The sequence below is a fragment of the Rhinatrema bivittatum genome, chromosome 3, assembly GCF_901001135.1.
Source record: "Rhinatrema bivittatum chromosome 3, aRhiBiv1.1, whole genome shotgun sequence".
NCBI classification, from domain to species: domain Eukaryota; kingdom Metazoa; phylum Chordata; class Amphibia; order Gymnophiona; family Rhinatrematidae; genus Rhinatrema; species Rhinatrema bivittatum.
Window position 1 is genome coordinate 587,122,498 of NC_042617.1, and position 18,570 is coordinate 587,141,067.

Below are 18,570 nucleotides of genomic sequence, written 5' to 3' on the forward strand. Positions count from 1 at the left end.
GCCACCAGATCCCCCAGCTCCCGCCGCTGCCCAAGTTGATCATGAAATAATGCCGATTCCCGAAGTACGGCTTGAAGCGGAAGCGGCGGCGGCAAAAGTTGAGGACGGCGGCGAGTCGTCCGTATCCGGCGCACTCGCAGTAAAAACCCAAGCCGCAAGTTTACAACTACCAATTAGAGAAACAACCACCGTAGTTCCCGTGGTCCCTACTGAAGAAAACGAGTATAATACTACGCAAACTATAAAGTTGTTTACTTACATACCTTTCACTTCCAGCGATCTTTTTAACTGGAAACAGCTCGGCCCCTCTTACGCTGATAATCCAGATCAGATGCTAGATTTTTTACGAGGAATTTTTGCAGCCCATAACCCCAACTGGGCTGACATTCGGCACCTCGCCTCCATCCTTTTTACCACCGAAGAACGCCGACAAATACAATTAAACATGGAAGAAGCAGCTCGGCTGGGAGCCGGGTCAGACGGTAATCCAGATGAAGTAGTGAGAGAGCATGCCCCTGTCGCCGATCCCAACTGGGATTTCCAGACGGCTGCAGGGCGAGCCAGCATTGCTGCATACCAAGTCGCCTTTCTCGGAGCTTTAAAGAAAGGAAAGCAGAAAGTCATGAATATGGGAAAGATCCGCGACGTGGTGCAAGGAAAAGACGAAACTCCTGGAATCTTTTTGGAGAGATTGATGGATGCATATCAGCAATACAGTCCGTTCGACCCAGAGGACCCCAAAAGTCAGTCCGTCATAGTAATGAGCTTTGTCGGACAATCCTGTCCCGATATCCGCCGGAAGCTACAGAAATCAGAAGGATTTGAGGGAATGACTATTAGCCACTTAAAAGCCATGGCTGACAGAGTTTATGTAAACCGAGAGCCGGACGGAGACAAGAAAGAAAAGAAAGAAAGTAGAAAGTTAAGAGAAAGTGTTAGTTTGTTAGCTGCAGCGCTGGAAGAAACGAATTTCGGAAACTCGGCTAGGCACTATCAGGGATATCCTGGGCCGAGAGGAAGGGGCAGGTCACCCTCGAGGGGACCGCCCAGAGGACGAGCTAGCAGAGGAGGATCGTTTAGGGGGGGAAGGGTGCCGTTGGGAGCCAATCAATGTGCATTCTGTAGACAAGAAGGACACTGGAAGTCTGAATGCCCAGAGTCCCTGCAAATGAAGCAGGAAGGATATACTCCGTCCAAACCAAAGGAAGCTGAATGGCAGATGACTGTCGGAGAAACCTCTAGCGAAGACAGCAGTGAAGCATGACTAGAGAAGGGAATTCTTCCATTCGATCCCTTAGTAGAAATTAAAGTAGGAACTGAGACATTTAAGGGATTGTTAGATACCGGGGCACAAAGATCAGTCATGACTACCGCTATTACCACACCCACTTCGAAAAACATTTCTATTGTAGGGGCCTCTGGAAAGCCACTTATCGCTCCCTTTCTTCAGAAACGACAAGTCCGGGTGGGAGGACAATTAGTATCTCATCAGTTTCTCTACGTCCCGGGATGCCCAGTTCCCCTCATAGGGAGAGACCTTCTTTGTAAGTTAAGAGCCAACTTACAATTCGAATCGACAGGAGAAATAAGAGCATCCTTCGCTGATAACCCAGTCTCTCTCATCTGTCCACTCCAAGAAGAATGGAGATTACATCTCCCCATAGTCAAACATACCACTACGCACCGATATGGAGAAAACACCGTCCTCAACGAAAAGCGCAGACAGCTAATGGACAGTATACCTAAAGTATGGGCTGAACAAAATCCAGGAGGAATAGCCATCAACGCTACCCCTATTTGGATCGAGATGAAACAGAATGCACAGGTGATAAATCAATCTCAATACCCCATTCCTTATATGGCCAGACAAGGAATTCAGATACACCTGCAAAGATTGTATGATTTGGGCATTCTCCGGCGAATCCGATCTGCTTGGAACACCCCTCTGTTGCCAGTAAAGAAGCCTGGATCAAATGACTATCGACCAGTACAAGACTTAAGAAAAGTGAATAGTCAAGTAGCAGATCTAGTAGCCCTCGTGCCAAATCCGTACTCAATCCTGGCTCAAGTCTCTCCTGCATCAAAGTGGTACAGTGTCATTGATCTCAAAGATGCCTTCTTCTCCGTCCCGGTGGCGGAGGAATGTCAAAAGATTTTTGCTTTCACATGGGAAAATGCAGATACTGGAGTAAAGCAGCAGTACACATGGACTAGGTTGCCTCAAGGGTATAGGCACTCACCTACGCTGTTCGGTGAGCAACTGGCAAACGATTTAAAGATGTATCAAGTAAAGTATGGGCCAGTCATACAATACGTGGATGACCTTCTGTTGTTTCGAGAGACGTACCTCGAATGTGCGGTATCCACTCTTCAGCTGCTAAAGACGTTGTACTCAAAAGGGTATCGTGCAAGTAAAAAGAAAGCGCAAATCTGTGAATTGGAAGTAGAGTATTTAGGCTTCCAAATACGTGGAGGAACCCGATGTCTGGGGATTTCTCGCACCAGTTCTATAAGAGATCAACCTGTACCCACTTGTAAGAAAGAGCTCCGGGCGTTCCTGGGAGCTGCAGGATACTGTAGGCTGTGGATTGCTAACTATGCAGTTATTGCTCAACCCCTGTACGACAAGCTGCGGGGTAAAGAGGCAGAATCTCAACCCTTCCAATGGGAAGGAAACGAACTGGCAAGCTTACGACAACTAAAAGAAGCCTTAATTGAACCACCTGCCTTGGGGTTGCCAGATGTGATGAAACCATTCCATCTATTCGTCGACGAGAAAAAAGGCATGGCCATAGGGGTATTGACTCAAACCTTAGGCTCATGGGAACGACCTGTTGCATATCTGTCAAAAGGAATGGACAATGTGTCAAAAGGATGGCCAGGATGCCTCCGAAGCATTGCTGCTGCATGTCTACTGATACCCGAAGCAGTTAAGCTAACATTTGGACAGATTTTACAAGTAACAACTCCTCATACTATCCAAGGACTGCTAGAGACCCATGGGCCAAAATGGATGACAAATTCACGTCTTGTAAAGTACCAAGCGTTATTATGTGAAACTCCAGAGATTCAAATACAGGACAGTAAAAACTTGAATCCTGCAACTCTACTCCCAACCCCCACTCCAGTTTCTCATGAATGTGGGGAAATTATGGCAACAGTACATTCCAGCCGACCCGACTTACGCGACCAACCCTGGCAAGGAGCATGGACTTTATTCACTGATGGAAGCAGCCAGGTTATAAATGGAGTCAGGGTCGCTGGGTATGCTGTAGTCTCCGAAGACGACATTGTTGAAGCTGAACCCCTGCCCCCAGGGACATCAGCGCAAAAAGCTGAACTAATTGCGCTCACAAGGGCTCTGCAGTTGGCAGAAGGAGAAACTGTAAATATTTATACTGATTCAAAATACGCTTTCCTTACAATCCAAGTGCATGGAGCTTTATACAAGGAACGAGGATTCCTAACTGCGGAAGGGAAACAAATAGCTAATGCATCGGAGATACATCAATTGCTAGACTCTGTATGGGCACCAAAGAAGGTAGCTGTCATGCATTGTAAAGCCCATACAGGGAGAACTGATCCCATCGCCAAAGGAAACCAATGGGCAGATAAGACTGCGAAAGAAGCAGCACGTGTGCAATCACACATACATCAACTCCCACTTGCCCACTTCTACAGTTCACGAATGAAACCCCCATTTATTCAGCGGAAGAAAATGATTGGGCACAAACCGAACAATTTCATCAGCAGGATGGGTGGTGGATTGTACAGAAGATAGGGTATGGATACCCGACGCCCTGGCATGGACTGTTGTCAGGGAAGCCCATAATAAAACCCATCTCGGCCGAGATGCATTAGCAACACTGTTGGCAAAAACTTACTACATTAATAGACTCTTTCAACTAACTAAATATGCTGTTAATCAATGTGTTACCTGTGCAAGGAACAATCCCAGAAATGGACCTGGTCCAGCCCCTGGACATATATTGCGAGGAACAACTCCGTTTCAAGTTTGCCAAATCGACTTCACCCACATGACTGCTTCAAAAAGATACAAAGCAATGCTGGTAGCTGTCTGTACTTATACCGGATGGATCGAAGCCATACCCACTCGAACTGAGACTGCCAAGGAAGTAGTAACATTGCTTCTCCACAAAATTTTACCACGATACGGATTACCTCGACAGATAAATTCAGATAATGGACCAGCCTTCACCAGTGAAGTCACGCGACGTCTAAGTCAAATTCTGGGCATCCAATGGCACCTGCACTGCGCCTGGAGACCTCAAAGTAGTGGAGCAGTTGAACGAGCTAACAGGACACTAAAAAATCAGCTCGCTAAATTGTGTCAGGAAACAAAGACTAAATGGCCAGACATCCTGCCATTAGCTCTACTACACGTCCGATGTACCCCACGGAAGTCGGGGTTAACTCCGTATGAAATGATGTACGCAAGGCCTCCACCTCTTCCATCTTTTCCTGAATCGCTGCAAATACAAGGGGAAATGTCTCTCAGTAACCAACTCAAAGGACTATATAACACAGTTATTGCGATTCAAAAATACACCTGTGACACTGAACCATTGGTCCTGCTAAACCCGATTCATCCATACCAGATAGGAAATTCGGTGTGGATAAAAGACTGGGATGAGTCTGATTCCCTCCAGCCCCGATGGAAAGGGCCGTACACTGTATTGCTAACTACTCCAACAGCTGTCAAAGTTTTTGGATGTTCTTCATGGATTCATTGGACACGTCTCAAACCAGCTTCAGCCAACTGGCAGGTTTCCAGGATTGGAGACCACAAATTAAGATTCACCCGCGGCAGGCCCAGTGCTAGTCCTGAGTAAAAAAGTATCAGTAACTACAACTGAATATTAATGTGTCCATTTCTTTCCTTCCTTTCAGAATCCATTACTTATGAATGCAACCATCTACGTCATAAAGCAATGTCACAGATTACGACTTCCAAGATCTACGTTGCATCCATCTTCTGCATTCACTTAATATTCTTCTGTAACCCGACTACCTCTGTTTTCCTGTCCTTGAGCAAGAATTGCACTGAATGTATCAAGCTAATTCGTACTACCACTCAAACTGGATTTCAAGTTGTCTCAACAATCATCCACCAATCTCAACCACCAACTTCCTGTGCCACACTACCTGCTTGCGCCCTGAATACTACTCAAGGCTATCAGTCCTTCCATCGATGTTTAGAAACTGGCAAAGTCATATGTCATACCCCAACCACTCCTAAGTACTACAACATCACCCTCACTGTAGGTCTACCAAAGAGCTACACATCAAGTATTGTCCCAGAAGGAAAAGGCATCTTGTACTACATCAACTCCACTAAGGTTCTTATGGGAAGTGAAACGATTGTCACAATAACGTTCGATGCCTGCGAAGCCATTGATAAACACCCAAATGCACTTCACTGTGGGTCTCAAGCCTGGAGAAATTCCTATGTCTACAATCACAAATACCTCTGCCCATACAACCGGGTAGCTAATCCATCCAGATGGCTGCCATGCGGAGGGGACCTGACATTGTCAGGATGGGCTCTAGTTTGTGATTACACACCGGTGGAGGTTACCATGGCTGCCACGGGATAGGACGATTAACTGCAGTAAATGGTAATACAGTATCGATACAATGGCCTCTAAGAAGCGAAGGAATCCCTTGGCAAGATACTTGGGGATTTGGTATCGACGGAACTGGAAAAGACCCCATGACCTACATTACCATCACTCAGCGAAAAGACAAACCTCGTCCAATTATTCACCAGACTACTGTGGTGGGTTATCAATCCTTCTTCGATGAAATATCTCATGCCACTGAGGGATTAAAGAAACATACAATTTCTCAACAAGTAAAAAACCTGTTTGTCAATTTGGCGGAAAACATAGCTCTCTCTCTCGAAGTCAAGAACTGTTTTGTATGTGGAGGAACAGATACAGGAGAGCAATGGCCATGGGAAGCCAAGGAAACCTTCCAATCCGATCTTAACACCTTGAATACCACTGTAACCTATAACCGTAAATCTCATCCATATGAGTGGGCACTACAGACTGATGTTATTGGCAGACTATGTATCTCTCGACAACATTCACGCATCTATACCGTGCCTGTTGGAAATTCTCCATGCACAGGAGTTCTTACTGCCAACCTTACCACCCAGACATGGTGGCAGACTGAAAATTCTACCATGCCAACTCCCATCTGGACTGACTCGACTTTGAACAAGACATGGACAGCTGCAGGTGTTGCTACTACCGTTTTCAATGCTCCAGATGGTTATTATTATGTATGTGGACGAAGAGCTTATGAACAGTTACCAACAAACTGGTATGGAACTTGCTTCTTGGCTACAATTCGGCCAAGCTTCTTCCTACTTCCCATTACTGCTGGAGAAACCTTAGGAGTTCCAGTATACAGTCCCATGAGACCCAACAAACGTCGCAGCACTCCTAAAGTATCCATAGGAGATTGGAAAGATCAAGAGTGGCCTCCTGAACGAATTGTACAATACTATGGTCCGGCCACCTGGGCTGAGGATGGTTCTTATGGATATAGAACACCTATCTATATGCTCAATCGAATTATAAGACTCCAAGCAGTACTGGAACTCCTGACAAATGATTCTGCCTTGGCTCTCAACATCTTAGCCAAGCAAAACACTAAAATTCTAACAGCTGTCTACCAAAACCGATTGGCTTTAGACTACCTCCTAGCCCAGGAAGGTGGTGTATGTGGCAAATTTAATCTTTCTAACTGTTGTTTACAGGTAGATGACAAGAGTAAAATCATTGAGGAGATCACTGATCGAATGATTCGCCTGGCCCATGTACCAGTGCAGACGTGGACTGGAATCCTTGACTGGACAGGGTCTTTGCCCAACTGGCTCACTTCCATTCCTGGCCTTAAAGAACTCCTCTTTCCTCTGATACTTCTTGTTTTTACATGCATTCTGTTTCCTATTTGTCTCCCTCTTATTTTTAGGCATCTCCGATCCATGATTGAACATATTGCTGATCGGCGAGCAGCTGCTCACGTCATGATGATTAATAAGTATGTGTCTGTCTCCACATTTCCTTCATCTGATTCTTCTGACTACGACACTACCAATGATTCAGATACTGATTCTGATAAAGAGTACTTAACTACTAACTTATAAGTCTGAAAAACTCTAACCACTAAGCATTGCCATAATGGAGCCAACGTGTTGTTGGGGTAAGTCGGGCTACAAAGGGGGGTGACACCAATATGGTCCACCCGTCTCAAACCCGTGAAGAAACCAACGACCTAACAACATATTAGGGCTCACATTCAATGTCACTGGTATTAACTCTCATTGTCGTTTCAGTTCCTCTTCAGATATAAAGTGATACTTCTGCCTTCTCTTCAAAGTTGAAGTATCAAAGGGGGGAATGAAGAGGTTCAATTTCGGGACCCCCCCCTGAAGTACGAAAGAGCAACTGAACATCTTCCGACTAATCATGCCAGCAGTGAAACGCACAGCCATCTTGAACATACTAATATTTGCAACGCAAATGATACGTAATGCGTAGTGACGCAGTGACATACTAATTTTTAGCGTAACATAACGTAACTCCATTTTGGAATAATACTTTGTATTGTATTAATACGAATGACAATGTAAAATGTCTAACACGTCAATTAAATGACGAAACAATAGTCTGATCTTAAGCTACACCTACTAGAGGACCACGCTAGCTAATGCTTGTTCAGCAATTTGTGAAATGTTTGTTCAGCAAAAACCAGAACGCATGTGTGAAAGATAAGAGTTGTAAAGTGCATAAAAGTTTGCTCCTAAGGGGGCGTGGCATGCAGTTGTACTGAGCCTTTGTCTTAGCTGCATCTTGCTGGCAATAAAAGTCTATCTTTACGGATCAGTTGTCTGGACCTCCTTACTGACTAAAAAGAGACGGTTACACTACGGCCAAGTCAAAAAGCAAAAGCACGTGAAGCATCGTTGTCTGAATTTTCAAGAAGGCTCCTCGTCCAGTCAAAACGTTGCTATTTTTTCTGGGTTTGGCAGTTACGTGGTTTTGACTGTAAATATTGCTACCCTTTTCATAAGACTTGGGGATAACTGTACTTCAGAGAAATATGCGGGTAGCCTGGATGGCGTGACAGAGATCCCACCATAAGGAGCTTGCTAGGCCGTCTGGGTGGATCATTTGTCCTTACCGTGTTACTATCTGTTTTCTGTGCTTATAGAGAAAAACTAAGATAAATCAGACCCGTGCAGTTTAGGACAGCACAATCAGGCCTGAAACGTAGCTTTAAACAATTTGGAATTCTGAAAAGACATAAAACTCGTCGGCATTCACTCTGATTACTGGCCTGGCTTTTATTTACTATGGATTCTAAAATATGTACATATTGTTCTAAAGGTGATCGTTATCCAGCAGGAATTCACCCAAGAAAATGTGCCGCACTTTGGCAGGCCTACCCGTTTATTTTTATTTTAATAATTAACACTGTATCCCCCAGCCTTACACGCTTAACAAAGATAAGATTGCAGATTCCCCTTCAGCTGAAGCAGGCAGTGTCTGGGACAGATGACTTTCCAAGTAACCTTCCCCTTCCTTTCACTTCACACACCACACACACCCCGCGGAGGGGAGGGAGGGCAGAGCGTGCCAGAAAGTTGCAGGATAGCAGACAATGGTATTTGGGAACTGACTCACAGATGGAGACAACAAGAGTAGGATCCAGTGTTCCTGCAATCTTAATCCCTATTAAACCGTGGCTCTGCCAAGGTAAACCTGATATTTCAAATGACTTTTTAGTTTACATAATCTGCGTGGAACCCGAGATCTGGCATTTATGGCGTGATGGTTTCCTTTCAAAATGTAGCTGTCGGTGCAGTGGGGGGACAGGGCAGGCAGGCCTCTCCGCTCTTTAACCGCAACGAGCTACCACAGCTCACAGCAAAATTAAGTCCATGCCAGGATATGTTTTAGTATGTGAGAAAAGCAGTGCATCGGATTTTGTTTGGAAAGAGGCTTGAGTAGATGAAGTGCATCTGATTTCCTGAGAACCTTGTGCAGATTAAGTGTAACAGGGTTACATCTGAGCCACTGCTCAGCGGCAGGGCTATGCACTGCCGTGGAAGAGATCCGGTCAGCCACATAAAGTGGATTGCACTCATACACTTGTAGGCATTTCCCTGACCCCAGATGGCTCACAATCTAAGTTTATATCCGAGGTGGTGGCTTACTCAAGGCCACAAGGAGAAGCAGCAGAATTTGAACCGTGGCTATTCCGATATTCCCGAGCCCAGCTTCCAATTTTCGGGCCAATCAGGACTGGGGATGCTGTGAAGCCCTTGAGGGAGGGAATCACAGCCTTTGCACGATGGTGACACCTAGTGGTCAGACTCTGGGGGTAACGCGTGCAAGGTTCTAAAGAGAACCGAGACAGGGAGATAAAGTTAAAACAGGGGGGGAAAAAAAACCCACATCAGTTGTGAATGAAGTCTCTTTGTGCCTTAGCCCCAGTACAAGCTGGTTCCACTTAAAGTGAAAGTCCACAGGAACAGGAGGACCCCGCCTATCAAAAAAGCCACACACACACACAAAAAAATACCAATTACTCTTATGTGACATTCCAGAGTGGTATGAGAGTAGAGCATTCGTTTTTTTATACTATTTCAAGGAACCCAGTAAAAATAAATGAACATCAGTACAGTGAAGAGGACTGCCAGGAAGACTGATTCTGTAAAAACTAGGGCAGAAAGTGACTTACTTGGGGGGAAGAAAGGGGTAACTGAAGCTTGTAGGAAATATACTAATACCTGGAATAAAATCTTTGTAACAAGGATAGAGATGAGCCAAAAAAATCCCAATCGCAATTCAAAACCCCAGGCATATTCTATTCACTGTTATGTTGATCATAACATAAGATTGAATTAAAAGGGTCTTAAAATAAAGAGAAAGGTTAAAGTCCCAAATCATAAAAGTAACAATAAAAAGCAAACTAAAAGGAAAAAAAATCTTTAATTTTATGTTTGAGACTTTACTTTAGAAGGATTTTTTTACCATGTGCAAATAAAATGTTACAATTTCATATTACCAAATTAATAACTGGTGTTAGTGATCTGTCATCTTTAGAACAGTGAGAATGTAAGATCTGCCGTGCAATCAAGCCCTGCATTCCCGCTCCAACAGTGCCTGATCCAGGTCAAGTTACCCGGGAGATTCCAAAGAGTGGCCATAGGGATAAGTGGGGGCGTCCCCCAGGTCTGACTAATAAGGGTCTGTGGACGTTTCCTGCAGGAGCTTGTCCAAACCCCTTTTAAACTCCTCTATGCTAGATACCTTGATAATATCTCCTGCCCACAAACTCCACACTTTGACTGTGCATTGAGTGAAAAAATACTTTGATTTTCAACAGTGTGCATAACTCAGCATTACACGCACAAGTAGGTGCCCCTAAAGTTATGCCTATATTTTATAAATTGTGCAGCGGGAGCCGCACAGTTTATAAAATACCACATATCACCACCCCAAGAGTACTTGCATAGGTTTCAGTACATGCACATTTGGAAATGCAGGAATCCACATAGTTTATACACAAATTTATATTTTATGCTTCAAGTAACTGTAGCATGTGCCTGTAGTAACCCTCCGTGTATGTGTGGAGAGCAGCATTTTTTATAGTTGGCCGATGTATGCATGATTCTCGTTTATGAAAATATTTGCTTAAGGAAAAGCCTCCCCCCACGGAGGTAAGGGAGACAAGGACAGTATCTGAATTCAAAGCATGGGATAAGTACAGAAGATCTCTGAGACAGAGGTAGGGACTGTAAAGCTGAATAGTTGGTTTTGGATGGGCAGAAGAGATAGGCCATATGGTCTTCTTCCGCCATCATCTTTCTAAGAACATTGAGAAAGCAGAACTGCCAAACAAATACTTCAGTGTTCACTAAAGAAGACCTTGGAGAAAGACCACTGATGATTCATAGGGGTACAGATGGGGGGTGGAGTAGATATCACACAATTCACAAAGGAAGGTAATTGGGTGGAATTTGTACATCCAAGGATACTAAGAGGTTCTGGTGGGTTGCTGAAGGATTTGTTCAATAATCAATGGAGTTCCACAGGATTGGAGAAGGGCAGTTATGGTCTCGCTTCACAAAAGGTGATAACAGAAAAGGGGATGGAAACTACAGGCCGATAAGCCTTACCTCATTGATAGAAAATGAATGGAGACACTGCTACGGGAATGATTCAATTTTCCTAGGAGTGTCAGGAAGAGTGATTTGTAAATTACAAATGATAGAAAATACAGCAGCCCACATTGTGCTTGGTAGACCCCGAAGATCCTCGGCCACACCATTACATCTGCAATTATATTGGCTATCAATCGTGGATTGACGTAGGTTTCAAAATCTAGTTTTGGTGGTTTCAGTGCTTAAAGGCTATTGTTCCCCCCAACTGAGAGGCAGTTTGAAATGGTATGAAGTCAGGAGAAGTTTTCGATCATGAGGAAGACGCTTAGTACAACGGGCCCCTGTCATACGATTTTGTCATTCTCATCTTCAAAACAGATCATTTTCAGTAGCTACGCCAAGTTTGAGGAACAGTCTTCCTCTGGTGTTGAGACAGGGAAATGATCTGTTGAAATTTTGTAAAAAATTAAAAACCTGGCTTATGTCATGTGGTAGCCGTGCTACTAGCTGAATTTCAGCTTCTGTTGATTTAATTGTGATCTGATGGGTTTAGGGGAACCAGAACTGTGATTGTATTGTTTGTATGAATTTATTATTTTACTTTTGCTCATCACTTTGGGTGATTTTTAATCTGTAAAGCGATAAAATGCAGATAAATAAAATAAATAAATAAATCCGGTGGGTTGTGGGAGTAGAGGGAGGTTGCGTCAAACAAATCTGATTTTTTTAACTAGGCAACTAGAGAATAAGATTGAAAGCATGCACTGGATATGGTTTAATTGGATTTAAGCAAAGCTTTCAATGCTGTCCCACATAGGAAGCTCATGAATAAACTAGGCCACTTGGGGATAGGTTCCAAGATAGTAGATTAGAAAGTTGTTGAGTGATAAACAACAGAAATTGGTGATAATCAGAATTCAGGAGAGAGAGGGAATGAATGGAGAGCCTCAGGGATCAGTCCAGGGGCTGGTTCTGTTCAATATCTTTGTGAGAAATATTGTAGAAGGATTAGGAGGAAAGGTTTGTCTTGGATTATACTAAGATCTGCAACAGAGTGAACAATGCTTGAGGAGTAGACAGAATGCAAAATGACCTAAGAAAGGTTGAAGAGTGGTCAAAGGTTTGACTGTTAAGAGCCATGCATTTAGGATGCAAAAATCCAAAGGAGCTGTACATAATGGGAGAGGGGGATGCCAATGTGCACTGATTAGGAGATAGTCATGGTGCCTTATGATTGCAAGGTGGCAAAACTATGTAACAAGGTGGTGACTGGAGCCAGAGGAAAGCTAGGCTACAAAAAGAAAGGCATAACCATCAGAAAAAAGGGAGGTGGGAATGTCCCTGTACATGTATTGGTGAGGCCATATCTAAAATAGGGTAGAGATTTATTTATGTATTTATTTATTTAACATTTTTCTATACCGACCTTCAAGGTTGAATACCATATCGAACAGAGATAGGCTAGAGTTGGACCTGAGAAAGGAAATGAAAATGATGTGGTGTCTGTACCAAAAGACATATAGGACAGACTTCTGAAGATGAACATATATATCCCCAGAGGAGAGGAGAGAAAGGGGGAACATGACATAAGCATTTGAATATAGGAAAGACATAATGGACAAATAATCCTTTCCATTGGAAAAGAAGCTGTCTAGATAGGGGTCACAGTTTGACGCTATAAAGAGGTAATGTCAAGAAGAACATGAAAAAATATTTTTTTATTGAAAGAGTGGTGGATGTATGGAATCCTGGGAGAGTGCTGAGAGCAGAAGCCGCCTCTCCTAGTGGGTGAACAAAATCTGAAAGTCTTGCGTTAAGCTTACGAGAGAAGAGAGAATGCTGGGTTACTTGTCATTTCTATATGTGACTGCCTTTTGTAATTAAAAGCTAGGTAATAATTTCTAGATATGAGAGCCTTTGCAAGTTATAAACTAGAGATTATTCCATAGTCTTTCTCCCTACCCTCCTTCCCTCCCCATCTCCCACCCACCGTTATCCCAATTAAAATGACAAGAAGGAAATTTTACACAAGAATCAATTAGGGATTCAAATAAATCAAGGGAATAAGCCTGCTTTTATAAACAGATTTATTTATGTCTCCTTGCTAGTCATTGACAAACTAATATAAAATATATTATCAAATAATTTTAAGGGACATTACATTAGATTAAGCATGCCTAAAATTATTTAAGAGACTTCACAGTAGATTAAGCATCAATACTCCCTTAGCAGCCTTAAATAACTGGGGAAAGGAGCTAGTATTACTGGTTTAAAAAAAAAAAGGCTTTAGACAAGTTCCTGGAGGCACAGTCTATAAACCATTTTATTAAGCATTCCTCAAACATGCACCGGTAAAATAACAGACATGGCAAATCAGTCGACAGTGATTAAGGCAACATGTAACTATCCTGTTTAACACAATGGTAGGTCTCTAAACCATTATTAGCTATGTTGACTTGGGAAAGCAACTACTTGTTCCCTGTTATAAACAAGAAGGACTGAATCTATTCTTCGAATACTTGTGACTTGGTTTTGCCACTGTCGGAGGCAGATTGCTGGGTTTGATATACCCAGCATGGCATATTTTGTTCTTATCAATGCCATCCTGGAGGAGATGACAGGGTCAAGAATGGTAGCAGAATTCAAAAAAGAATGGGGTAAACACAGAGGATCCCTTATTGGCAAAAGGATGATTGTAAAATGCTGGGGTAAGCTGCATGGAGCAGCGAATCAACCCAAAACCACACCTAAATGACTATATTGTGCATCCATGAAAGTCATGAGCATAACCTACACAGAATGGCAGTTCAGTCCTAAACCCCTTGCTGGGCAGACTGAATGGGCCATTCCAGTCTTTTTTTTTTCTGTGTTTCTCATGGTCCAGGCAGCTCTTGGGCATAGGAGCACATGAGGAAGGCCACAGACCATGCAAGGTTCCAGAACCTCCCAGGGTTCTCGCACAGGGCGGAGAGGGTGCTTTGCTTTTCAAGACCTTTAGGGTTTTCTCTCTCTCTCTGAGGCTTTTCTGCACACCACTTAGTCACACAAACTATCACTCTTGGAAGTACCCAGCAGTTTCAAATGAGGAGATTCCTTCCCTGACGCTCACGTTCAGGATTAAAAGGTGGCAATCTCTTCGTCTACCTGGCTAATAATTGTTAGTGGGCCTGTCTGTCAGAAACTTGTTCAAACATTTTTCTAACCCCATTTAAACTATTAACCTTGAGGTCCATATTCAGCGCCATTTAGCAGGATAAGTTTTGACCTATTTGGCTAAGTGGTGACGGATGAACATGCGCCCAGAATCAGCAGCCACCGCAACTGGATTGTTGTGAGGCCCGATCGCGATCGCATGCGATCGGGCCTCCCTACCTCTTTTCAGCCGGCGGATCGGCACGCCATTCCTCAGGGCCCCCAGAGCACGACTCGCTGCGTGCAGACGTCTGGCCATCGCGGGACGGCATCGGGTGCGACGCGGCTAACTCCGCCTCTTAAAGGGGCAGGATCGCGAGGACGAGGCCGCCCCCGGAAACTGACGTCAGCAGGGAGGGAGATTTAAGCGGTGCAGTGCAGGCATCAGACGCCTTCTCAATAGGTCCCGTGCTTTGCTGTGCCCTGGTGTGACTTTGCTGTGCCTGACTCTGCCTTGCCTTGCTACCTGCCTGCCGAGACCCGGACCGTACTTGACTTCGCCTTGCCTTGCTGCCTGCCTGCCGAGACCCGGACCGTGCCTGACTCCGCCTTGCCTTGCTGCCTGCCTGCCGAGACCCGGACCGTGCCTGACTCTGCCTTGCCTTGCTACCTGCCTGCCGAGACCCGGACCGTGGCCTGATTCTGCCTTGCCTTACTGCCTGCCTCGACCCGGATTGGACTTTGCTCTGTTTGCCCGCTGCCTGCCTCGACCCGGATTGGACTTTACTCTGGTTGCTCGCTGCCTGCCTCGACCCGGATTGGACTTTACTCTGTTTGCCTGCTGCCTGCCTCGACCCGGATTGGACTTTACTTTGCTCTACCTGCTACCTGTCCGGACCCGGATTGGATTTGATCTTCACTGACCCCTGCCTCGCTTGGAACCCGGCTTGGGCTCCCTGGCCTGTACCTGTCTGCTTTCTCTTGCTAGGTACTGAGGGGTCTTGCTCCTGGTATCCACCCTCCGGAGACGAAGGACATCCCGGTTCCTCAGGTGGGTGTTCTTCCGTGCCGGGTCAAGGGTCCACTGGTTAACAGATTGAGAAGGCCATGGACCCGGTGGATCTATCCGGTCTTCAGGCTATTCCCGGGCTTGCCCAACAGCTAATGCAGCAGCGACAACAGCAGCAGCAGCAACAACTAAGTCTGGAGGCTTTAAATGCTACCGTGGATAGACTTGTACGGCAATTAGATGCCTCACGCGGGGCCGCAGCAGCAGCTCCGGTACCACCTCCGCCTAGCACCTCAGTATCGGTATCACATTTACCGGCACCACCCCGGTTCTCTGGAGAGGCTAAGGGATGTAGAGGATTCATCAACCAATGTTTCATTCGATTCTCATTACAAGAACAACAATTTCCTAACGACCGGTCTAAGACCTCTTTCATCATCTCCTTACTTGACGGGAAGGCCATGGCATGGACTTCTCCCCTTTTGGGAAAAAGGTGATCCTATATTGAACGATTTATCCAGATTTGTTTCTACCTTTCGTAAGGTATTTGATGAACCTGGGAGACTTGCTACAGCTACGTCAGAACTCCTTAATCTACGCCAGGGTTCTCATACCCTAGCTGACTTCGCCATCGAATTTCGCACATTGGCCTCCGAATTAGGATGGCATTCGGATTGCCTTCGAGGCATCTTTTTGGAGGGGTTGTCCCCTCGTATTAAAGATGAACTAGCTGGACGAGAGCTTCCGGAGGACCTCGACGCACTCATTGATTTGGCTGGTCGCATTGACAGACGAATTCAACAACGGGCCAAGGAATCCAGACCGCCTCGTCGCTTTGCGCCATTGGCCCCTCACTTCTCTCGACCGCTCCTAACTCCTGATACTCCAGAGGTTCCCAAGGAACAGAAGGAAGAACCCATGCAACTCGGTAGGAGCCGACTTACACCGGAAGAAAAGCAACGCCGAAGGAGGATGGGCCTATGTCTATATTGTGGCAACAAGGGACACCTTCTCGCGCAGTGTCCTGAGCGTCCGGGAAACTACCGGTCCTAGGGATCTCTGAGGAGCAGACTCTAGGGGGCAACCCAGCTCCTCAATTCATAGTTCCTGTGACACTACAAGGAAGATATGGATCTTTCACCACCCAAGCTTTGATCGACTCCGGAGCTGGGGGGAATTTTATTCTTGCCGAACTCGTCCGTAAGCTTCAGATTCCAACACAGGTCTGCAAAACACCACTGTTTATTTCTTCGATTCAAGGTGAGAATCTCCCTGGACAAGTCACATGTAATACTACTCCCATATCTCTTATTACCGGAATTCTTCACAAGGAAGAGATTTCGTTTTTTGTTCTGGAAAAAACTGTCCACCCAGTGGTACTGGGTCTACCTTGGTTACAAAGACATTCTCCACACATTGATTGGAAGACCCTGCAAATTTCAGCTTGGGGATCCGAATGTCAAAAGACTTGTATTCACTGGTCTCACCAACCCGCGTTATCTTTAGCTACTGTCAGGATGGAGTTACCACAACAATACGTCGACTTTGCAGACGTCTTCTCTAAAGAGAAAGCGGAGATCTTGCCCTGCCATCGAAGATTCGATTGTGCAATCAACCTACTTCCTAACGCTATCCCACCTAGAGGCAGGATTTATCCACTGTCTGGACCTGAATCACAGGCTATGGCTGATTACATCAAGGAGAACCTCGCACGAGGATTTATTAGACCTTCCACATCCCCAGCCGGGGCCGGTTTCTTCTTTGTTCCAAAGAAAGACGGAGAGTTGAGACCCTGCATTGACTACCGGGGACTTAACGCAATTACTCGCAAGGACCGCTACCCCTTGCCGTTAATACCAGAACTGCTTGACCAATTACATGGCGCCAAGATCTTTTCAAAACTGGATTTACGAGGTGCCTATAATCTGGTACGAATCAAACCCGGAGATGAGTGGAAAACCGCTTTTAATACTCGTAGCGGCCACTACGAATACCTGGTAATGCCTTTTGGCCTGTGCAATGCACCTGCGGTTTTTCAAAACCTGATGAACGAGGTGTTTCGGGACATGCTATATAAGCAAGTGATTGTTTATCTGGATGATATCCTCATTTACTCCAAAGATCTTGAGATCCACCGTAAGGATGTTCGTCAAGTCCTCCAACGACTAAGAGAAAATGGACTGTTTGTGAAATTGGAAAAATGTCTGTTCGAAAGACAGTCAATACCTTTTTTGGGATTCATCGTATCCACTACCGGGTTCCAGATGGATCCGGGAAAAGTAGCCTGTATTCAAGATTGGCCACAACCCAAAGGATTACGAGCCATACAACGATTTCTTGGTTTCTCCCAATTTTTATCGGAATTTCATTCACATTATTCCCACATTATAGCACCTATCACCGCCCTTACCAGAAAAGGGGCTGACACCAAAGTATGGTCCCAAGAGGCCATACGAGCATTCCAGGATATTAAAGAAGCCTTCCTACAAGAACCCTGTCTTCATCATCCAGACCCTAACCGCCCGTTTGTGGTAGAAGTAGACGCTTCGGAAATCGCAGTTGGTGCGGTTCTCAGCCAACATTCTGCCCGGGGAGTACTGTTTCCTTGTTCTTACTTTTCCCGGAAATTCTCACCTGCAGAGAAAAATTATGGGATTGGGGATAAGGAACTTTTGGCCATTAAACTGGCATTTGAGGAGTGGAGGCAGTGGTTAGAAGGGGCGCAACACACCATCACGGTCTACACGGACCATAAAAATTTAGAATATATCAACCGAGCGCAACGCCTTAATCCCCGACAGGCCCGCTGGTCTCTGTTTTTTTCTCGATTCGATTTTATTCTTCGATATCGACCTGCAACGAAAAATAGACGGGCTGACGCCCTCTCTCGGGCTTTTGAGGTTGAAGATGTACCTGACACGTTGACTCACATTATTGATCCTGCTAAGTTGATGCTCGCAGTCACCAAGACGATACCCTCTGGCAAGACGGTTGTACCCCTCAGACTGCGTCCTAAAGTGCTTTCCTGGGCGCATGATTCACTGTCCATGGGACATCCAGGACGAGCGGGTACTTGGGCCCTTCTTGAGCGTTATTACTGGTGGCCGCAGATGAGGAGAGATGTGCTAGCCTATGTCGCTTCCTGCCCGAAATGCGCCCAGCAGAAGCCATTGCCTGGCCGACCTTGGGGGCTCCTCCAACCCCTTCCTCCCCCCCGGGAGCC

The 18,570-nt window shown here is 45.3% G+C and overlaps 1 protein-coding gene across 1 annotated transcript; it reads left to right on the top strand.

Moving 5' to 3' along the window:
• Positions 1 to 1,102: 1,102 nt before the first annotated feature.
• Positions 1,103 to 5,245, top strand: LOC115088672. The gene is made up of 2 exons (XM_029596930.1): positions 1,103 to 3,631; positions 4,071 to 5,245. The coding sequence occupies exons 1-2, from the start codon at positions 1,364 to 1,366 to the stop codon at positions 4,851 to 4,853; spliced, it is 3,051 nt and encodes a 1,016-aa protein (XP_029452790.1). The 5' UTR covers positions 1,103 to 1,363; the 3' UTR covers positions 4,854 to 5,245.
• Positions 5,246 to 18,570: the final 13,325 nt, after the last annotated feature.